This window comes from Panthera uncia, assembly GCF_023721935.1.
Source record: "Panthera uncia isolate 11264 chromosome A1 unlocalized genomic scaffold, Puncia_PCG_1.0 HiC_scaffold_17, whole genome shotgun sequence".
NCBI lineage: Eukaryota > Metazoa > Chordata > Mammalia > Carnivora > Felidae > Panthera > Panthera uncia.
Window position 1 is genome coordinate 48347950 of NW_026057577.1, and position 24626 is coordinate 48372575.

Consider the following 24626-nt stretch of genomic DNA (forward strand, 5'->3'; position numbering starts at 1 on the left):
AAAGTAATAAAAAATAAAATAAAAACAAATGCCCATTTATAACTTTGAGGCTTAGAAAAAATAAAGAACTTCTATTAATAATGTGAAAAGACACTAAAACTAAAAAATACTGAAATACCCAAATACTAAATTAAGAAATTTATAAAACAGGAAACTAGCAAAGCATTAGTACCTAGGATATATAAAGAGCTAAAACAACAACAACAAATCCCAAAAGAAAAATGGGCAAAGGACTTGAAAAGATATTTCAAAAGAAACATAAATGTCAATTAAACATGAAAAGATGTTCAACCTCGTCAGTAATCGTGGAAATGCAGATGAAGATCCCAATAGGATACCATTTCATTCACTGGATTTGCAAAATCTAAGAAGTCTAACAATGCCAACAATCTGTGAATGTGAATCAATGGGAATGTTTGTTCACTACTGGTAAAGGTGTAAATTAATTAAAAAATTAGAGTAATAACTAATTTGGAGAAAAACTTAATATTATGAAGTAGGATCTCACATTCTCCATAACTCAGCATATCCTCACTGTCTCCTACCTCCCCATTTATCTAGAAATACTTTTGCATTTGTACACAGGTGAAATTGGACACTTGTGCATAACAACATTATCTATAATAGCAAAACACTGAAACAACTTAGATTTCCATTAGCAGGAAAGTGGATCAGTGAATTTTAGTGTATTTACATTGGAATATTTTATAGCAGTAAAGTAAATAAACTACAGCAACATGCAACAGCATGGCTGAATATGAGTAACAGTGAAAGAAAAAAGTCCCAGGACACTACCTACAACTCAATATCATTTTACCAAGCTCAAAAAGAAGCAAACCAAATGTATACATACTGGTAAAATTGAAAAAAAAAAAATGTTTAACATAAAATTCAAGAGAATGGTTACCTGTTGCATAGGAAAGTATAGCAGTGTTGTTAATATTCTTTTTCATAAGTTAAAGGGTAGATTTCATTTGTCTTTATAACGTGTATATGTAATTTTACCCGTTTGTTATATAAAAATTATTACATGCAAATTTAACATGTTAAATTTATCCTTAATTCTACCAGGAAAAAAAAAAGGAATAAGAAATTATAACAAACATTTCCTTATTCCTTTCAGTTAAAAATGTCCAGGTATCAAAAGCCAGCAGTCAAGGCCACAGATCTTGGTGTTTCCCCATCCTGACAAAGGTTTCTTAGTTGTTGGCTAAAGCCAGCAAAGGTTTCATACACCCTCTTTCAAGCCATATTGGTGAGAAAAATGTGCACTGTCTCTATGTTGAAACAGTCCAGGCATATAACATTTTATTCCAGTGGACTACTGAGTAATAAGCACAGAAGAGGGACTCTTTAGTGAAATAAGAGTCTCATTTATGCAAGCTGAATTGAGAAATACAGTTATCTATTTTAATATTGTTTATACTAATGTTTTAGAGCCCTGGGCTTTTGTCAGGCTGATTAATCTTAGCCACCTAGTGAAAAGTTTTAATTTTAAAGTGTAAAATAATGCTTTGAAGCATTATACATTTTTGTATTCCACCAGCCATGGAAGCCTCATGCCAAATTAAAATACAGGAAACATGCCTTAAAACCATGGCAAAAAAAAAAAAGAAAGGAAGGAATGGAAGAAAAGAGGAAAAGGAAAGAAAAAAGAAAAGAAAAACAAAGAAAAGAGAAGAAAAAAGGGAGAGTGGCAGGGAAGGAAAAAACTAAGTCCAAAATTCAGCATGGTAATGATAAGTGTCTTAACCTACACCATCCCTTCTTGATTATGAAATACGTAAGTCTAGTTATTGGTCATAATCAGAACTACTGAAACTTGTAGCTTTGTGAGGCTTTAAAAGCCTAGAAACAAAGCATCAACTACCTTGCCTTAGTTTCTCCATTAGCCAGACACCACTCTTGTGCTTCCTGAGTGCTTAACTCTGTCTTCACTCACTACGTGATCCTGACATTGTCTGCTAATGTATCTTTTTTCTTTCATATTACTTAAAGCACTTGCAGGATATTCATCTTTCTTTCCCTGGTACCTAGTGTAAGTGAGAGCTCGGTGAATGTATGCCGAATCAAGCTAAACTGGCCCCAGTTAAATGTGTCTTGGTTCAGGATGACACTTCCCACTCCCAGTGTCCTCACTGTGCTGTGACTCATACCAAAGCAGGGGCTCCTGTGGTGGTAAGTTGAATTAGTAGTAAGCAAGCAGGCCTTTGTGTGGCCCTCCTGTCTGGGAACATAGGCAGCTGCCTAAGAATGCCTGCTTCACCATAGTCAGATAGAAACCTAACAGAAAACAACATTTAAAAGGACAGAAGGGGTACCTGGGTGGCTTAGTAGGTTAAGCGTCCAGCTTTGGCTCAGGTCATGATCTCTCGGTTTGCGAGTTCGAGCCCCGCATCAGGCTCTGTGCTGACAGCTCAGAGCCTGGAACCTGCTTTAGATACTGTCTCCCTCTCTCTCTGCCCTTCCCCCACTCACGTTCTATCTTTCTCTGTCTCTCAAAAATGAATAAATGTTTAAAAAAATAAATAAAAGTTCCAAATGGCCAACAGACACATGAAAAGATGCTCAACATCACTCCTCATCAGGGAAAGACAAATCAAAACCACACTGAGATACCACCTCACACCATTCAGAGTGACTAAAGTGAACAAATCAGGAGACTATAGATGCTGGCAAGGATGTAGAGAAACGGGAACCCTCTTGCACTGTTGGTGGAAATGCAAAGTGGTGCAGCTGCTCTGGAAAACAGTATGGAAGTTCCTCAAAAAATTAAAAATAGAACTACCCTATGACCCAGCAATAGCACTGCTAGGAATCTACCCAAAGGATACAGGAATGCTGATGCGTAGGGGCACATGTACCCCAATGTTTATAGCAGCACTTTTAACAATAGCCAAATTATGGAAAGAGCCTAAATGTCCATCACCTGACGAGTGGATAAAGGAGATGTGGTTTATATATATAAGGGAATACTACTTGGCAATGAAAAGAATGAATTTTGGCTATTTCCAGCAACATGGATGGAACTGGAAGGTACTATGCTAAGTGAAATAAGCCAGGCAGAGAAAGACAGATATCATATGTTTTCACTCATATGTGGATCTTGAGAAACTTAACAGAAAGTGGTCTCGTTTCATTCTTCTGCATGTTGCTGTCCAGTTCTCCCAGCACCATTTGTTAAAGAGACTGTCTTTTTTCCATTGGATATTCTTTCCTGCTTTGTCAAAGATTAGTTGGCCATACTTTTGTGGGTCTAGTTCTGGGGTTTCTATTCTATTCCATGGGTCTATGTGTCTGTTTTTGTGCCAATACCATGCTGTCTTGATGATGACAGCTTTGTAGTAGAAGCTAAAGTCTGGGATTGTGATGCCTCCTGCTTTGGTCTTCTTCTTCAAAATTACTTTGGCTATTCGGGGCCTTTTGTGGTTCCATACGAATTTTAGGATTGATTATTCTAGCTTCGAGAAGAATGATGGTGCAATTTTGATTGGGATTGCATTGAATGTGTGGATAGCTTTGGGTAGTATTGCCATTTTAACCATATTTATTCTTCCAATCCATGAGCACGGAATGTTTTTCCATTTCTTTATATCTTCTTCAATTTCCTTCATAAGATTTCTATAGTTTTCAGCATACAGATCTTGTACATCTTTGGTTAGGTTTATCTAGGTATTTTATGCTTCTTGGTGCAATTGTGAATGGGATCAGTTTCTTTATTTGTCTTTCTGTTGCTTCATTATTAGTGTATAATAATGCAACTGATTTCTGTACATTGATTTTGTATCCTGCGACTTTGCTGAATTCATGTATCAGTTCTAGCAGACTTTTGAAACTAGACCACTTTCTTACACCATTCACAAAAACAAACTCAAAATGGATAAAGGACCTGAACGTGAGACAGGAAACCATCAAAACCCTAGAGGAGAAAGCAGGAAAAAGCCTCTCTGACCTCAGCCGCAGCAATTTCTTACTTGACACATCCCCAAGGGCAAGGGAATTAAAAGCAAAAATGAACTATTGGGACCTCATGAAGATAAAAAGCTTCTGCACAGCAAGGGAAACAATCAACAAAACTAAAAGGCAACCGATGGAATGGGAAAAGATATTTGCAAATGACATATCGGACAAAGGGCTAGTATCCAAAATCTATAAAGAGCTCACCAAACTCCACACCCGAAAAACAAATAATCCAGTGAAAAAATGGGCAGAAAACATGAATAGACACTTCTCTAAAGAAGACATCCAGGGGGCGCCTGGGTGGCTCAGTCGGTTAAGCGGCTGACTTCGGCTCAGGTCATGATCTCGTGGTCCGTGAGTTCGAGCCCCGCGTCGGGGCTGTCTGTGCTGACAGCTCAGAGCCTGGAGCCTGTTTCAGATTCTGTGTCTCCCTCTCTCTGACCCTCCCCTGTTCATGCTCTGTCTCTCTCTGTCTTCAAAAATAAATAAACGTTAAAAAAAAATTAAAAAAAAACAAAAATAAGAAGACATCCAGATGACCAACAGGCACATGAAAAGATGCTCAACGTCGCTCCTCATCAGGGAAATACAAATCAAAACCACACTCAGATACCACCTCATGCCAGAGTGGCTAAAATGAACAAATCAGGAGACTATAGATGCTGGCGAGGATACCACCTCATGCCAGAGTGGCTAAAATGAACAAATCAGGAGACTATAGATGCTGGCAAGGATGTGGAGAAACAGGAACCCTCTTGCACTGTTGGTGGGAATGCAAACTGGTGCAGCCGCTCTAGAAAACAGTGTGGAGGTTCCTCAAAAAATTAAAAATACACCTACCCTATGACCCAGCAATAGCATTGCTAGGAATTTACCCAAGGGATACAGGAGTGCTGATGCATAGGGGCACTTGTACCCCAATGTTTATAGCAGCACTCTCAACAATAGCCAAATCATGGAAAGAATCTAAATGTCCATCAGCTGATGAATGGATAAAGAAATTGTGGTTTATATACACAATGGAGTACTACCTGGCAATGAGAAAGAATGAAATATGGCCCTTTGTAGCAACGTGGATGGAACTGGAGAGTGTTATGCTAAGTGAAATAAGCCATACAGAGAAAGACAGATACCATATGGTTTCACTCTTATGTGGATCCTGAGAAACTTAACAGGAACCCATGGGAGAGGGGAAGGAAAAAAAAAAAAAAAAAAAAGAGGTTAGAGTGGGAGAGAGCCAAAGCATAAGAGACTCTTAAAAACTGAGAACAAACTGAGGGTTGATGGGGGGTGGGTGATGGGTATTGAGGAGGGCACCTTTTGGGATGAGCACTGGGTGTTGTATGGAAACCAATTTGACAATAAATTTCATATTTAAAAAAAAAACTTAACAGAAGACTATGGGGGAGGGGAAGGGGGAAAAAAGTTACAGAGAGGGAGGGAGGCAAACCATAAGAGACACTGGATACGGAGAACAAACTGGGAGTTGATGGGGGGTGGGGGAGAGGGGAAAGTGAGTGATGGGCATTGAGGAGGGCACCTGTTGGGATGAGCACTGGGTGTTGTATGGAAACCAATTTGACAATAAGTTATGTTTAAATAAATGAACAGGAAAAAGGAGAACAAAACTTCATATATAACATATTTAAGTAAGTTATGCCTCTGTCTTAGCTTTTGCAATAGAATCTGTATTCTGTTATCTTCTATTGCTTTAGCATATCAGTTTTTCTAAATGATATTCAAAAGAATATACTATCTTAATTTTCAGGATTCTTTTTTTTTAATGTTTATTTATTTTAGAGATGGAGAGAGAGACAGAGCACAAGTAGGGGAGGAGCAGAGAGAGAGGGAGACACAGAATCTGAAACAGGCTCCAGGCTCTGAGCTGTCAGCACAGAGGCAGCACAGGGGCTTGAACTCAGGAACAGGGAAATCAGGACCTGAGCTGAAGTCAGATGGTCCACCCACTGGGCCACCCAGGCGCCCTGGGATTCTTTTTTTTTTTTTTTTTTTTTGTAATTTTTTTTTATTTTGAGAGAGACAGAGACAGCACAAGTGGGGGTGGGGCAGAGAGAGAGGGTGAGAGAGAATCCCAAACAGGCTCCGCAGTGTGAGCACAGAGCCCAACGTGGGGTTAGAACCCACAGGATCATGGGAACATGACTTGAGCCAAAACCAAGAGTCAGATGCTGAACTGACTGAGCCACCCAGCCACCCCTGTTTTCAGGATTCTTTTAACACGGTTATAATTCCTACTTTGTGTACACAATATAGAATGTCCCACTGAAAAAAAAATTTATTTACACATTTTTTAAGTTTATTTATTTTGAAAGAAAGAGAGAGGGAGAGACAAAGAGAATCCGAAGCATTCTCCATGCTGTCAACACAGAGTCCAATGAGGGGCTTGATCTCATGAACCATAAGATCATAACCTGAGCCAAAATCAAAAGTAGGATGCTCAATGAACTAAGCCACCCAGGTGCCTCTATATATTTTAGAAACTGAAAATGTGAAGGTCTTGTGAAGAAAAGGACAAAGTCATGGGATAGAAGGTGGGGAGGATTTGGGGGATATTAAGAAAATTTTCACTTATTTATAATGAAATTTTGAAGAATGATAATAAATTAAGATTTTGTGATACAGTGGTATATGGTATATTGGGGAAAGTACCAAATTAAGAATTTGAGAAATTTACTTCTATCCATTTTTACTAATAAATAGCTGAATGATCTCAGGAACTTCTCTTCAGTTTTCTTGTCTGTAAAATGAATATACAAGCATATGTGTAAGTGTGTGTGCACGTGTGCATGGGTGCTTTCACGCTTCTATATAAAAGCTCTTTGTTACAGGAAGAGGTTAGGGGGAAATTAATCTTGTCACCACAGAGATTAAATGAATTAAGTGCCTCTGCTGTCAGATTATATAAATTTGAAAGTTACTTCAGAGCACTTTAGGCCTTGCCCAAACCATGAAGAGGAGAAACTTCACCCAAAGAGGCCTGAGACCTTGTTCGATTCAAGTGGATTCAATTCTTGTTCAGCAAGGATGGTGCAAGGCCAGCAGAACAGTGTAGTAAGTACTTGGGCAGTAATTCTGACCTTGCCTGGAGATTGTAAGGGAGAATACTCTTATGATCAGCTCTGGGACAGGAATGTGCTTCAGAAGCACATTTTAGAAGTGCTTAACTCCTACTAGAGCCCTCCAGAGATTGCCGAGACCTCAGAGTCTGACTGGCAGATGGTGCCTGGTTACAATTGAGTCAGAATTTTGTTAAGTGTCATTTTTGTGCCCAGTCAACTATTTCAGTACAGATGATTAGTCATATTTTAATTAGACCTAATTCAGGGCAGATTTTTCATAGAACATCCTTCTACCTGTTTATGCTTGTCTTACCTTTTTGGGGGAGTCAATAGTTTTTACCTAATCTAGACCATGAGTTTTGAGTTTACTGTGCTGAGTACGCTTCTGGGCTGTCTGAAGTAGCAGCCCTGGTGCTCCCAGATACAGCAAGTCCAGGCACTCCTAGTTGGGGAGCCCCTCCTGATGGAGCTTAGCACAGAGTGAGAGTTCTGCTCGAGTCAGCTGCTGAGATATGTGAAGAGCCTCTGTTCTCAGGTCAGGGCCAGTGTGACCAGGTAAACCCAGGAACCAAGTATGTGGTACACTGCTGTGCAGCAGTGTGCCTGGCTTCTGCCTTGGCCCACTTCCCTGATGGGAAAGCCCTCTGCTCCCAATCTCAGCCTGCTCATTTGGGTCCTTCACAACTTAACCCAACTCTTGACAGGCCCTTTTCACTGCAGTTTTTTTTCTGCCCCTGCTACATATAGCTCCTGCCTAGATGCTCCCCAACCTTACAACATCCAGTATTGTACTTTCTAGAAACTCCTATCGCCATGCCCCACACCTTAGGGCATACTTTCTGGTACTGTTAAAACCGGCCTTGATAAATCCAGGTTAATCACATCCACATGAACTCTGTGATTTGAACTGCTAGCCGTCCCTGAGGGAGCCAGCCCACAGCCCACTTAAGTCCCCCTGGCCATTCTGGGTTTCTTGCCATTGCAGGCACCTGCTGTGGGGACCCCAGTGTTTGCCAACACCAACTAGGGAGGGTTCCAACTCCAGTCATGCCAGCATGCTCAGAAGTTCTCCATGGTTATGAAAGGAGATTATTATAGAAAAAGGAGACTTACTGTTCTCTGCCTCCACAGAGAATAAATGCAGAGGAAACTATGAGTAATATATGCACATCAAGTGCTTTTTAGTACCAGGACATAAAATTTTTTATTGGCAGGCAAAGTGAGATACAGATTGTTATATTAAGTAGTGCCCTCAGTTAAAATACAGCTATTTGCCTGCTGCAACAAAATGTAAAACATTACAGAATTATTGCAGCAAAGGCTTGCACCAACAGTCTAAAATGCAGACACTAAAGCTGAGCACTGTTCTTTCAAAGATACACTTAGTTGGGAAAATATAAAGTTCAGGGGTGGACAGCCCAGGTCTTCATGGAGAGAGAGTGCACCCAGTGGTAGATCTCTAAGGCTCTAGAGACAGAAGTCTCTCATTGGCTGTCACCCAAACTGAGTCCATTACACCTGCTGATTCTGTCTACAGTCCATTTCCTCCGAAGGACCATGAACTGACCAGCCATCCAGATGTGCCATGCATATTATGCCACCTGTTTTGAAGAAACATCTGGTGTTTTTATTACCTTGCTATTGCTGGGGGAATTTTCCATTCTCCTCCAAGGCCCTCCATTCTTTTGAGTGATGTTGTTTGTGTTGCTGCATAAGGGTTCAAATGTTCTGTCCAGCTTTCTTCCTTTTTGTGCAGTGTTGACTCATTTTCCCCAGACACTTGTTCATATGCTGCTTGCTGTCGTCTCTTGATCTCTCTTGCCAAACGACAGTAAGGCATTTTTGAAGTGCCGGAAGTCTTTGGCTGGGGTTTTATCCAGCTGTCCTTGTTTGGTATGTTGGCAAAAGAGTCCCACTCTCCATTTGTGTAGAATTTGCCCATTATTTCTATTCCTGCCTCTCAAGTGGAGCCAGGTTAGCCAAATGATAGAAAATTAAATCCAGATGATTCGCGATAAGGAATATGTTTTATGAAAAAGACCATGGTCATAGGGAATGCTCAGAATGAGATTATGCAAATGTTTCTATTATCACACGTTCAAGTAGTACAGACGCTCTTGCTTCTAATGCAAGGCAAAGCAATTCTGGTTAGCTTTTTATTTATTTAATTTATCTCTTTTAAATGAGCAAAGCTCACTTAAGCATAAAAGAAATTAGGTCTTCAAAAGAGCCTGCCTCGTAATCACCTATGTGTTTCATAGCCCAACAGAGATGATGAATAAATTTGCTTTGGTCTCATAGTTGATAATATACCCATGCAGTGTTGTACAGAAATGGCTGTCATGCTCTTTCATTTCAGGAAACCTGTGATCTGGGTAAGATAAAACCTGAAGCCAGAAGATATTTGGAAAAGTCAGTTAAAATGGGAAAAAGGAATGGGCTCCATCTTCCAGAACAAGTACAAAATGTGAGTTTGTTTCTTTTTTTTTTTTTAATTTTTAAAAATGTTTTATTTTAAGTAGACTCCACACCCATCGTGGGGCTTGGACTCATGACCCTGAGATCAAAAGAGGCATGCTCTACCAACTGAGCCAGCCAGGCACCCTGTTTATTTTTCTTATTGGAAAGAAAAAGAATAATTAAACAAAATACAACAACAACAGCAGCAACAACAAAAAAAAAACAAGTAACACATTTGTAATATGGAAAATAACACATAATATTAAATCCGTTTACAATGTATTTGGTAGTCAGTGGTTTTAAATTCTGCAACCCCTAAAAAAAAAAAAAAGAAAGAAAAAAAGTCTATAACTCCTGTAAACCTCATGGTGACTGACAAACAGCTCATGATTTTTTTTAATCCTGTATATTTTACCTTTGTTTCATGTGTGCTGGGTTTATTTTCCCTACTGTATTTTACATTTTCTTAAAGCTGGTTCCAGATCTTAATAGTTGATTTGCATCCTCACTCCCTTGGTCATACAGAGATAGCACACTCTGGTAATAAAATTTTTATGATGGAGAGTTTTATTCTTTTTCTGTCAAGATTTTATTTAAATTCTAGTTACATGTAGTGTAGTATTAGTTTCAGGAATAGAATTCACTGATTCATCACTTCCAGATAACACCCAGTGCTCATCACAAGTGCACTCCTTAATGGCCCATCATCCATCTGGCCCCTCCTGCCACCCACTTCCCCTCAGCCACCCTCAGTTTGTGCTCTATAATTAAGTCTCTTATGGTTTGCCTCCCTTTCTGTTTTTATCTTATTTTTCCTTCCCTTCCCCTATGTTTATATGATGGAGAGTTTTAATACAAGCATTTTAGAATGAAATACCCTATGATTAATACAGTTAACCCTTGAACAGCCTGAGGGTCAGGGTGGTGACCCCCTGCACAGTCAGAAATACACATATAACTTCTGACTCCCCAGAAATTTAACTACTAAAGTATCCTATTGACCAGGAACTTTATCCATAATGTAGTCAATTAACTTGTATTTTGTATGTTTTGTGTATTATATACTGTATTCTTAAAGAAGGCCAGAAAAAAGAAGATGTTATTGAGAAAATTGTAAGCAAAAGAAAAAACACTGACAGGACTGAAATTTATTTACTGAAAAAAATCTGTATATATGTGGACCCGGATAGTTCAAATCCCTGTTGTTCAAGGGCCAACTGCATATACCTTTTAAAGCCAGAGAGATTAGCTACTGAAAAGTGCTTCTCAAACTGTCTCTTGTCTAATGCTGATCACACCTTCCAGTTTAGTAAACTCAGCTGTAGAATTAACTCATTCTTCTTGGACAGGAAAAACAAACCCATGATTTGTTTCCAGGTCATTCTTCTATTCTCCTGTTCCAGTAGAACAGGAAATAACCAAGTGATGTTCAGCATAGTAGATACAACTGAAGGTACCACTGACATACGGGTACCTTTCTGTCACCCAGATGCCCTTTGAACACCTTGTGTCTTTACCTCGTTATAGGAGCAATGTGACTGATCTCACTTATCTGACCTTTTGTCTTCCTGGTCACTCATCAAATCTATTTGGGGCATGAACACTGTATTAGTTAAAATGTGTTTACTTACAGCTCACAAAACCCTGTTGACACAGTTTAAACAACAGGAGATTTATTTGCTTGTATAACTGGGAAGTTCCACCATCCAGAAGGACATAGAGAAGTCTCCATCAAACCTCCCCTCATGTCTTAGTGGTGGCCCAGATTCGATCATATGCCAAATCCCAAATCCCCTTTTAGTGAGGATAATGCCAGGCCTGGCTTACCTGAACCAGTCCCATCCCAATTGATATCCTAACTGGTATAGAGTCACACCCCTGGAACTTCAGATAGGATCAGGTCCCACCCAATCTACATGGCTACTGTAGAATGAGGGAGAGGGGAAGGGAGTTTGGGGTGACAACCAGAGTGTCCAAAAACAATATTGCGCAGTATGTGTTAAGTCAGCCGACTCAAATTTAGCGTGCAACAGAATTACCTGGAAAGCTTTTAAAGCTCTGAGTACAGGGCTTCATGTCTGAGAGTTTGTGTTTTCATTGGTTTGGTGTGAATCTCAAGAATATGCATTTCTGGGGCACCTGGATGGCTCACTTGGTTGAGCATCCGACTTTTGATTTCAGCTCAGGTCATGATCTCATAGATGTGCGATCGAGCCCTGCTTCGTGCTCTACACTGGGCATGGAGCCCATTTAAGATTCTCTCTTCATCTTTCTCTGCCCCTCTCTCTCTCTCTCTTCTGTCTCTCAAGAAAAAAAAAAAAAAAAGAATAGCATTTCTAATAAATTCCCAGGTGATATTGAGGCTTCTGGTCAGGCCCATGCTTTGAGAACCATTATGGTTTATGTAAATTTCATTATCTAGCATTTTTAGAAGATGGGACAGGTTAATAAAAATGTTTAATGTTTTTTCTTGTAGTTTCCTTTTTTTTTTTCTTCCTTTGATTTCCCACTTAATAGTTTTTATACATATGTTAGGTCCCATAAATCACCTCAGTTTACAAAGCTCTGTAACACTAAGATATAGCCTTTTTTCCAAAGCAACTATAGAATTAATTTGCACTTCTTATCTCTTGGTTTACTTCAGCACCAAATACTGATTTCTACATTAAAACTTTGAATTGGAAAAGATTAGAAATATGTTAATTATTAATAGGCTACTAGATTGATCCATTCACCCAGCAACTATTTATTTTGCGTATATACCATGTGCCAGAGTGCACTTTGACTATCCCTCCTAAATTTATTTAGCTCTTACAAGTTTACAGCTAATTTCTACTGCATCACTGGAATTGCCTTTTTGTACATGTTGCATACAGATACTCATGGACATAGCAGAGAAGACTGCAAGGGAACTGTTGTATCAAGCATATCTTTATTTTATTTTTTTAATATTTATTTATTTACTTTGGAGAGAGAGAGAACACAAGCAGGGGAGGGACAGAGGGAGAGGGAGAGAGAGGATCCTAAGCAGACTTTGCACTGTCAGCATGGAGTCTGATGTAGGGCTCAAACTCACAAACCTTGAGATTAAAACCTGAGCTGAAATCAAGAGTCAGACGCTCAACCGACTGACCACCCAAGCACTCCTCAAGTATGCCTTTAAAAAAAGTACTTCCTGATAGTTGGGTATAGAAGCCAGTCTTCATATAAAAGTGAAACTTACTTGACCAATGACAATAAAAATCAAAGTTTCATTTTATTGTTCATGTTCTGTATTTGTATCCTCTGTTCAGGAAATCAAAGCAATGAAGAAAAGAATGAGTGAGCTATGTATTGACTTCAACAAAAATCTCAATGAGGATGATACCTTCCTTGTATTTTCTAAGGCTGAACTTGGTAAAATCCTGTGTTGTTTTGTTTTTTTTTTCTGGATTAAATAATATAATTTAGGCAAATAATGTTACCTCATAATTTGTCAAATCAGAGTTGAAAGAATTTTTTAAAAAATGAACCAGTGCCTTCTACAGAGCCCATCATGCTTTCTACAGAAAAGACAACCAAACCATGCATAGATTTTATGCTAATAAGAGTGTATACTGTTTTTAGAGACAGTTCAAAGGAGATTTCATAATATTTCTTGGTAAATTACACTGGTATTTAACAGCCTTCAGTGCCTTGACATTTTTTTTGCCTTATAATGTCCCCTACATTGTCACTTAACCTAGTGTCTTCTTAATCTGTTCTGGATCTTTCTTGGCTTAATTTTGCCTGTTCTCCATCAAAACACCATCTGTACCAGTGCACTGAAGCCTATTCATGTTTTGAATTACCACCTCCTAAGCCACCTGTCTTCTAACTACCACCCCCAATCCGGTAACATCCAAATGATATTATAAGGATTGTCATTATTTTACTTGAACTTCAATTACTCTACAGAATTCCTAGAGATTCTTAAAGGCACCATGCCAATGCTAAATCAACCAATAATGAGTGGAAGAAATTGATGTATGAGAAAATGATTTTTTGCAGGTGCTCTTCCTGATGATTTCATTGACAGTTTAGAAAAGACAGATGATGACAAGTATAAAATTACCTTAAAATATCCACACTATTTTCCCGTCATGAAGAAATGTTGCATTCCTGAAACCAGAAGGAAGATGGAAATGGCTTTTAATACAAGGTGCAAAGAGGTACTCTAAATGTTTGTCTTTTGTCTTTATGGAAGATTTTAAGAAAGAGGTTTGCTTTGTTTACCAGTGTCAGAGTTAGCTCAGAGACCAGTACACTTATTTGTGTGAGTATTATGCCTCCTAATTCCTGAAAGCTTTTAGCTTTTCCCTTGCTCATTAGCAGCCTCAGTGTGGCCATATCCTATGCTATTCTAATAAAAATAGAATGGGTTAAATAAACTAAAAGTTGTATTCTTTCACTAAGTTGCTAGTCAAGGGCTCGTGGAGCACCTGTCTTCAACAAGTGACTTCCAAGGCCATTCCAGCTGTCACCATTTCCCAGCTTCTTGGGAAGAAAGAAAATAAAGGACAGAGACAGCACTTTTAAGAAGACCTGGAAATGACATACGTCAACTCCATTCACATCCCATTGACTCAAGATTCCATCATGTAGCCTTATCTAGCTGCAGGAGAACCTGGGAAGTATAGACTTTAGTTGGCAGTCTTTGGCTCAGCTCAGGGAATTCTATTACCAAAAAAGGAAGAAATAGAAATGCATTCTCAGAGTCAACTAGCCAGCTCCACCACAGTCTGCCTCTCTGGCTCTGCAGATAACTCCTTTTTTCCCCCACATATAGAACCTATTCACCATATGTCAGATTCTAACCAGTTACTGCCTTGAGCTCAAGCCCCTGGATGTCTGGAGTCCTCCCCACTTGTAGCTTCTCATTATCTAGCAGCCTGTGAAAGAGAGGACAAGTTGTCTGGTCCATTCATCCCCACCATGCATACCCACTGATAGAATAGGAACAGAATAACCACACTAAAAGCTCCTGTTTGGAAAGGAAAGCATGAGAAACATAGGCCTATACCAGTTTTCAAAAAGCTCTGGTGAAGTTCCTTGGATAGGTCATTAAAGTTATTTGGGGTTTTTTTCCAATAGGAGTTTGTTTTAGCAATTGTACTCCATGACGCCTGGTTTTACCTGCCAGAAATTCTTTCTTGCCTGTTACCTTCCATGCCCATATCCTGGGTAGCTACTAATAAAGATTCCTGCTGATGTTGGTTTGACACCTGAGGATTGCTTTAGGGATCAAATAACCTCAAGCTTTTGTAGGCCAAGCTCATGATGCCTTTGGTAATACAATTCCCTCAAAAACTTAGTAGGTTTATTGTCTGTTTGCTTCTAGTCAGATCCATGTTAAAACGATTACACCCAAATAATGTTTTGGTCAACATTTCTTACACCTACCAGATCTTTTTATATTGGCTCCTATATCCTATCCGTCCTGCTTTTTTTCAATTTAATGGAGTCTGTTTTGGGGCTTTCTGAAACAGTAGGCTTGAGGAGGAAGGCAACATTCTCAAATGCATCTCTACAATTCAGTAACTCTGAGTGAGTCTTTTCTCCCAATGTTAGGAGTACAGTCAGCTTTTCCAGCTGTCTGAAGGCCCAGATTGTGGGCCATAGACAGAATCTCTGCTGGTAGAAGTCTTTTCCTTCCATCTTTGCAAACTGATCGCTTCTCACTTGAGAACTTGAGTTCACCTCTCTTATGTAGTCTTTCTAAAAGCCACAGATAACAACAAACATGCACCAACATTGTTAGTTTTCCCCCAACAGTTCCCCTAGAGCTAAGACTCTGTAGGTAATTGCCCTGCCTTCCAAGTAATGCTATGAAATAGCTTTAACAAATGTTACCATGGGGTATAAGGATTGTCACCCTCCCAGCCTGCACTTTGTCCTTACCTTCCATTCCCGTACATTTTTCATTTTTCTTATAGCAGTACCCTATTCCTAATATCAACCTCTGTGGGTATAAGGTTACAGGTTAAGCAGCTAACAAAAGCCAGCCAAAAGCATAGTGACTCAAGTAAGATAAAAGTTATTTCTCTTGAGAAAGGATTAGTGGTTGGCAGAGGTTGGGGACACTGGAGAATTGCTGTTTAATGGTTACCAAGTTTCTGTTTGGAGTGTTGGAAAAGTTTTGGAAACAGATAGTAGTAGTGGTTGCACAATAGCATAAATGCAATTTGTGCTACTGAATTGTACACTGAAAAATGTTTAAAATGGGAGTTCCAGCGGGAGTAGGAGCAGAGAGCCCTGAGCAGCCCAGCCCCCACTGGCCAGTTCGCATCACACCCCGAGGAGATACAGCTACCTCAGCCAGCCCAGTCACCATCACGGCCACCACGAGCAGGGAGAGGGGGACCCAGCCCTCACCCACCCTCTGCTCTGCAGACCCTAGGCCCCCTCACCTCTGTGGTCGGCAGAGACAGGTCATCACAACGAAGATTTTTGGAACTGTCCAGTGGTTCAGCGTGTAAGAAACAATTGTGGTTTCATCAACAGAAATGAGACCAAGGAAGATGCGTTTCTGCTCCAGACTGCCATAAAGAATAACCCGGTGTGGGCGCACCTGAGTGGCTCAGTGGGTTAAGCATCTGACTCTTGATTTCAGCTCAGGTCATGATCTCATGGTTGTGGGATCGAGCCCCACATTGGGTTCCATGTTGAACCTGGAGCCTGCTTGAGATGCTCTGTCCCTCTCTCTTTGTCCCTCTGCCCCATTCATGTATGCTTTCTCTCTCTCTCTCTCTCCCTCTCTCAAAATAAATAAATAAACATTAGAAAAAAAAAAAAAAAAAGAATAACCCAGGGAGATACCTGCACAGTGTAGGAGAGGGAGAGACTGGAGTTTGGTGTTGGAGAAGGAAAGGGTATGGAGGCAGCAATTGTGACAGGCCCTCATGGAGCCCCAGCGCTAGGCAGTAAATGCACAGCTGATGGTAACTGTTACTGATTCTCTGTCATGGGGCTCCTCCCCACAGTTACCCACAGAAGTACCAGAATAGTGAGATGGGGACTGGGAGAGAAGGCCTGGAATGGTGCTCCCGAAGGCCAGACCCTACCACGCCTGCCCTCCTGCAGGCCATGGTTCCTACCTGCCAGGGTCGCCAACCAGTCTTCCAACCCTCCCGTGCAGGGAGAAGTGCTAGAGGGCACTGGCAAGTAGAGTGAAGGAGAGCAAGGCAGACCACAACTCTACAGGGGTCCTCCTCTCCAGAGACAGCCTAGAGAGGATGGCAGTGAAGACAGTAAGGAAAATCAAGATGAGACCAAGTGTCAGCAGCCACCTCAGGGTCACTGCCGATACAACTTCAGTGACCCATACAGGCAACCAGAAAACCCTAAGCCACAAGATGGCACAGAGACCAAAGCAGCCAAATCTATAGGCTGAGAAGTAGTCTGCTGGCTGAGTAAATGCCGGCTTACCTTCTCTACCATCATATGGTTTCATCCTTCCACAAGAAGTGAATATGAAATTCCAACAATAAGAAATGAACAAGGAGTACCTGGGTAGCTCAGTTGGTTATGCATTTGGCTCAGGTCATGATCTCAGTTCATGAGTTTGTGTCCCGCATTGGGCTCTGTGCTGACGGCTCCGAGCCTACAGCCTGCTTTAGATTCTGTCTCTTTCTCCCTGCCCATGCCCTGCTTGTTCTCTGTCTCTCAAGTGTAAAAATTAAAACATAAAAAAAAAAAAAAAGAAATGGACAAAAGATTGGAGCTGAAGACCTGAAGTGCTTGCCTTTTGTCCATTGAACAGATGACTAAAACTTCTAATCTGCATTATCTATGCAACATGGGTTTTTATTATTTTTACCTAAAGACATCTCTTTTTGGTAATGACCAATATTTTTTTTAAATTTAAGCCTGATTTTTCTCAATATGTCTTTAAAGGTTTTTAAACTGTTTTCCTATCTGGTCAAGTTGAGATTTTTAAGAATCTCATTTTTAATGTGTAATGAAAGTTTGCAACTTGATTTTTTCAAAAAGTGATTTTTTCAAAAAGTCAACAGTTGGCAAGCGCCTGTTAATAAAGTTCTTAAATAATTTTTAAATAGTTAAAATGGCATATTTTACGTTATATATGTTTTACCACAATTTTTTTTAAGTTTATTTGTTTTTTGAGAGAAAGAGCATGAGTGGGGAGGGGCAGAGAGAGGGGGACAGAGGATTCAAAGCAGGCTCCAAGGCTCCACGCCGACAGCAGTGAGCTTGTCGCAGGGTTCAGACTCCCAAACTACCAGACCATGACCCAAGCCAAAATTGGACATTCAACCAACTGAGCCATCCAAGTGCCCCTGTTTTACACAATTTTTAAAGAAAGGTTTATTTGCCTTGCAACTAACAGTACATAGATGAGTGATCCGCCCTGGAAGGGATAGTTCTGCAGTCCTCGCTATTGTGGCTTTTAAGGTCATCATCGTCTGCATTTAACAGCTGGTGAGATAAGCCTCTATAAAGAGATGAGCCAGGAATTTCACTCATCACCTCATTGACAGTCCCTTGTCCCATTGTGTATCACGTGGCCACAACTAGTTTTAAGGAAGGGTAGGGAAGGCAGTCAGGGTACCATGTGTCCGGCAAAACCTCAGGAAATTCTATTACTGTAAGAAAGAATGGGGGAGGGTGAGTATTTGGAGAAAATTGGCAGTCCAGAGAGGTCTGGGATAACTGAAAAAGATGGAAGAAAAACTCAAACTAGTTAATTATATTATATTTTTCCCTCCTGCCCCCTTCCTCAAACTAGTTAATTTTAGAACTTGAAGAATTATATTACGTGTTTCTCTTATCCATGTTTCCATACTTGAAGGTTTTTTTTGTTTTGTTTTGTTATTTTAGAGCGTGTATGAACAGGGGAGAGGGGGAGAGAGAGAGAGAATCTTAAGCATGGCTCCATGCTCATCAGAGCCCAATGCAGGGCTTGATTTCATAACCCTGGGATCATGATCTGAGCCAAAATCAAGAGTCAGATGCTGAACTGACTATATGTAGTATTTGCTCTTGTACCAGGTACTTTTCTGTACACTTGACCTATATTCTTACTTGAATCTTCATTATCACACTGTGCCTTAGCTACTTTTATTAGCCACATCTTACAAACGAAAAAATTAGGCTTGAAAAGGTTAAAGGACTTCTCAAAGGCTCAAATGGTGGAGCCTAATTATGAACCCAGGTAGACTAACCCCAGTGTGTGATCTTCTTTAGAAACATGTCTGTAAATAAATTTGCTGATTTAATCATTGGGGGTAATTTTTCTTTAGCCCCAACATTTATTTGCTTTCTCCATGGGATTACTCTTCCTTTTGTTGCTAAAATAAATAAAGCAATATCATTATTTGTATTCTTAATACATACAGAAAGCAAAAAAAAAAAAAAAAAATGTTTGTTATAATTTGAGACAAATCCCTGAAGCATTTGTAAGTGTAGAGAGTTCTACGGCATTAAGTCCCTTCACATTGTTCTGCCACAATCACCACCATGTGTCTTCAGACTTGCTCATCTTTCTCATCTAAGACTCTGTACCCATTAAACACTAACTCCGAATCCCCCTGCCCCCTCCCCGTGGCATCCACTGTTCTACTTTCTGGCTCTATGAATTTGACTCCTCTAGGAACCTCATGTAAGTGGAATCAGAATATTTATCCTTTTGTGACCTCCTTATTTTACTTAGCATATCCATATTTTATCCAGGTTTATCCATATTTTAGCATGTGTCAAAATTTCTTTTCCTTTTTAAGATGGAATAATATTCCATTATACGTATATACCACATTTTCTTTTTTTTTTAATTTCTTTTTTTTAATGTTTATTTATCTTTGAGAGAAACAGAGCGCAAGCTGGGGATGGGTAGAGAGAGAGGGAGACACAGAATCCAAAGTGGGCTCCAGGCTCGAGCTATCAGCACAGAGCCCAACGTGGGGCTTGAACTCACAAATGGCAAGGTCATGACCTGAGCTGAAGTCAGATGCTTAGCCGACTGAGCCACCCAGATGCCCCTTTCTTCTTCATCTTTTTTTTTATGTTTATTTTTGAGACAGACAGAGAGAAACAGAGTGCAAGTGGGGGAGGGGCAGAGAGAGACACACAGAATCTGAAGAGGCTCCAGGCTCCAAGCTGTCAACATAGAGCCTGACGTGGGCTTGAATTCACAAACTGCGAGATCATGACCTGAGCCGAAGTCAGATACTCAACTGACTAAGCCACCCAGGTGCCCCACATTTTCTTTTTCCATTCATCCACTGATGGACATTTGGGATGCTTTCACCACTTGGCTAATATTCATATAATGCTGTAGTGAACACAGGTGTACAAATATCTGTTTGAGTGCCTGCTTCCGCTCTTTGGGATGTATACCCCCAAGTGAAATTGCTGTATCATATGGTAATTATGTGTTTAATTTTTTGAGGAATTGCAATACTGTTTTCCATAGCAGCTATACTTTTTACATTCACATCAGTAACACACAGAGTTTCCAAATTCTTCACATCCTCATTAATACTATTTTTTTAAATAGCCATACTATATGTGAAGTTAAAGTGACAAATATACATATATGAATATATATATATATATATATTTAACCACCAAAAAAACAACTTAATGTACATATACATTTGTTATAGTCTTGTCAATGAAATTAAATGTGGAATCACTGTGGTCCTTAAGAATACATTTTTATACATTTTAACTCTTTTTTTTTTTTTAATGTTTATTTATTTTTGAGAGAGAGACAGAGTGCGAGCAGCTGAGGGGCAGAGAGAGAGGGAGACACAGAATCCAAAGCAGGCTCTAGGCTCTGAGCTGTCAGCACAGAGCCTGATTCAGGGCTCAAACTGACAAATCATAAGATCATGACCTGAGCCGAAGTCAGACACTTAACCTACTCAGCCACCCAGGCACCCTAATACATTTTAACTCTTAAGTTTACAGTACCTAAAATTTTATTAAGACCTCATAGGAGTCCCCTGAGGCTTAAAAAGTCAATTATTTCAGAAATAAAATTGGATCATGAATTTTTTTTTAAATATTTTTGAGAGAGAGCGAGCACAAGCAGGGGAGGGGCAGAAAAAGAGAGGGAGATACAGAATCCAAAGCAGGCTCCAGGCTCTGAGCTGTCAGCACAAAGTCCGATGCAGGGCTCAAACCCATGAATTGTGAGATAATGACCTGAGCTGAAGTTGGATCTTTAACTGACTGAGCCATCGAGGTACCCCTGGATCATGAATTTTAAAAATGTCTGTAACACTGAAATGGAGTAATTTATTACAAGGTTGAGATGGTCTAAAAATATTTGACAGTTTACCAACCCCAAAACACATGTAATAACTTCCTTTTAGTTCTTTGGATCCAGTGAATTATTAATCTTTGTTTTTGTTGTTTATTACCAGGAAAACACCTTAATTCTGCAGCAGCTACTCCCACTGCGGGCCAAGGTGGCCAAACTCCTCGGCTACAGCACACATGCTGACTTTGTCCTTGAAATGAACACTGCAAAGAGTACAAGCCATGTAACAGCCTTTCTAGGTTGGGTCTCTTTTAAATCTGTTTTGTATTTCCATTTTTCTTTGTCTTTGAGTGTTGAACTGTATTTGGCTAACTGTGTATGTTCTTATTATGTATTTATCCTTTACTCTTTGTCACATATGTAAGATAAACGTGTGTTTGGTACTGTAGGGGACATGGCAATTTGAAAGGGAGCCCCAGAGTGTAAGGTGAAGCCAACAGCATGAGGAATGCTGTAAGGAGAAAGAAGGAAACTTAGGGAGTATACAAAGCGATACAGTTCTGACTAAAACTGTGAGAGAGTGTGTGAATACAGGCGGCAAGAGGGTAACTCAGATGGGAATATGCCAATTTTAAATTAAAATAAATTAGGGAGAAATTAAAATAGAATTAACCACAGTATATAAATTGTGGCATCCATCTAAAAAGTGGAATTGCTAAAAGTGTCCAATTAGACGTTCTTCATAGGAAGGGATTAGTGATAAACCCATGGTGTTTAGGCGTTGAGTAGTTTTTACTAATAGTGATCCCAGGTCACATCTGATTTATTTTCCCTGGCTTTTTCAGGAGTCTAATCTCATTGAAGAATAATCATGTATATGAGCTGGTTGCACTATTGTTTTGTTTCCTGAATTATAACACTCTGGAGTCAGAGTTCTCTGAGATAAACTTGAGCTTTGTTGATGGTGTGAGGAAGTTATGGCCTGGTTTGGCTGGTGCTAAAAAAAATGGGAGGGCAAGGAGCCATGAAATAAATTACCCTGAAAAGAACAGCCGTACTGTCATAACAGAGCCTGCTATCCATCCCTCCCTCTCTCTTTCCTTCCGCCCTTCCTTGCTCCCAATTATCTGTATCAAGTATTCAAAGCAGGAAGCACCATGCTAAAACAGCAGTATATGTATGAATGTGCTTGCTCCCAGAAGCAGTAAATCACTGACTTTTCTCACTTCCCTCACAGATGATTTAAGCCAGAAATTAAAACCCTTGGGTGAGGCAGAGCGAGAGTTTATTTTGAATTTGAAGAAAAAGGAATGTGAAGAGAGAGGTTTTGAATACGATGGGAAAATCAACGCCTGGGATCTCCATTACTACATGACTCAGACGGAAGAACTCAAGTATTCCATAGATCAAGAGATACTCAAGGAATACTTCCCAATTGAAGTGGTCACTGAAGGCTTACTCAACATCTACCAGGAGTTGTTGGGGCTTTCATTTGAGCAAGTGGCAGATGCTCATGTGTGGAATACAAGTGTTACACTTTACACTGTGAAGGATAAAGCCACAGGAGAAGTACTGGGACAGTTCTACTTGGACCTCTATCCAAGGTACTGAGGATCATGTTGTTGGAAGAAAGGGACCTTAGGGATTCAGTTCCTACCCAGATTAAGACTCTTGTCTTCCAGAGTTCTCTTGTGTGGTTCTCCATAATGCAAGTAGAGATACAAGCTCTGAAGCCAGAGAGACTGGCTCCGATACTTACTAGGCAACTTACTTAATGTTCCTGCGCCTCAGTTTCTTTACCTATATTATAGGTCCGATAAAACAGGAATGTTACTTCTACCTGCTTTGTAGAAGGATAAAATGATTAATCACATGCAAAACATTAATTGGAAGACTACCCAGCATATAGCAATTGCAGCAATTTGCAGCTGTTATCATCGTTATCATCATTATCTAGTTTGTGTACTACACTTACTTAATTTTAAATTGGCCCCCAAAATATTTGTTATTCAGGTAATCTGTCTGCCAGTACTCTTCAGTCTATGGCCACTTCCCTGAGTCTGGCTGAGAGGCAGCGTAATACAGTAAGAATACCACAGTCTTTGTAGTCATTCAAATTGAGTTGGGATGCTTAAGTGACTTAATCTCTTTGAGACTCCATCTCTTCCTCTGTAGTATGGGGCTGGTGATCCCTTTATAGGATTGTTCTGTGCATCAGGCTGTATATGCATATCACCCAGGCTAGGTATTCAGCCAATGATAAGAATTCAAAATACTATCTCTGAAACATGTGGTAACTATGGACTCTGTTTCATCAGACATGAAAGGATTTGAATCACATTCTCTCTAGGCTGCTTTCTTTTTTTTTTTTTAAACATTTTTTTTAATGTTTATTTATTTTTGAGAGGTGGGAGAGGGGCAGAGAGTGGGAGACACAGAATCTGTAGCAGGCTCCAGGCTCTGAGCCCAACGCGGGGCTCAAACCCACAAACCACGAGATCATGACCTGAGCCAAAGTCGGATGTTTAACTGACTGAGCCACCCAGGCGCCCCTCTAAGCTCCTTTCTAAACCAAAGCCAGCCTGTTAACCAATTACCAATTCATCTTACTAAATAGGCCAAAGGAAATTACAGTATCCCCCTACTTGAGCAGCATAAACAAGTTTTTAATCCACAGACTTTAGGTGACTTTGGGTAGCTGCTGGGAAGGAGGCTGAATAACTATGCCATTCAGACAAGTGGACGGACAGTGATGTCTTATCCCAATGTTTTATGGACTTAATTTCACTTTTGATATGGTCTAAAAATAAGCCCTTGTCAAATGTAGATGGATCTATTTTTAATTGAAGAGTGTCAGCATACAATTTTAAGCAAGAATTCTTTCAGGAGAGATCCTTCAACCTTGGAGTCTTCTGTAACTGTCCCCAAATTCTACTTCCAGTGTCAAAGTTAGCAGTTCTTGCCACCCCATCCTGCTGTCTCCCTGCCAACATATCATTGATTTCTTTCATACTCTAATATCTAGCCGTTCCTACCAGCACTGGTATGGGGATCAGAAGCTGATCTCTTGTGAAAGTAGTGACCTACTTAATATTCACTTCCTGTCACCTTCCTGTCACTCCATAAAAGTAAGGGAGGGTAATTTGTGTTGTGACTCAAAAAAGGATTTTTGGAATAGGTCTAAGAAAGACCAGTTACTTTTTTTTAATCACATTTCAATTTTTTTCATTGAATACTGAGATCTTCAAAAGAAAAACAAAAGTATTCTGATGGTTCCGATAGAAGATGCTTGATAAGGAAAGGACATTTTTTTTTAAATCCACATCATTTTATAAACAATATGTGAAAAGGCAAAACCTCAGAATAAAGAATCCCTTAAAATTAAATGTGTCAAGTTTATTTTTTGAAAGGAAAGATTAAAAACCCCTCAATGGCACTGATTTTTAAATTGATAGAAAATCTTTGATTTTAAGCTATTCTTACACTTTAAAAATTCTCCAAATATCTCAACCCTTGTCTCTCTAACATAGTAGCACTGACATTACTCTCAAATTAGGAATACTTTGGAGGGGGTGTGGGGAGGATACGTTTTTAGCCTTTCATAATGTACCAAGAGGTATAAAATATAACAGGATATACATGTTCCAGATTACTTTAGTTATTTTTCCCCCGTTAAAAATAAGATTTATGGATCTCTTTATGCATTTCCAGCTAACTACACAAAATTCTTCCAGAAACACTGATTAGCCCATTGAACAACCAGAAGCTTGGCTGGATGAAAATTTTATGACATTCGTTGTACAGTTTCTGGTGTACATGTTCATGGGTTCTCTCCCCTTCTCTCTCCGCCTTCCCTTCCCATGTCCCTGCTCAGGGATGAT

General features: G+C 39.8%; 1 protein-coding gene across 1 annotated transcript in view; it reads left to right on the forward strand.

The window, feature by feature from the left end:
• The window catches only part of NLN (neurolysin), a 102059-nt gene that overhangs the window by 50091 nt on the left and 27342 nt on the right, over positions 1-24626 (forward strand). Inside the window, exons 4-8 of the mRNA XM_049649538.1 lie at positions 9400-9507; positions 12794-12896; positions 13530-13690; positions 20909-21044; positions 21983-22349. Of these exons, the coding sequence (XP_049505495.1) occupies positions 9400-9507; positions 12794-12896; positions 13530-13690; positions 20909-21044; positions 21983-22349 (875 nt within the window). The remainder of the gene's footprint in view (positions 1-9399; positions 9508-12793; positions 12897-13529; positions 13691-20908; positions 21045-21982; positions 22350-24626) is intronic.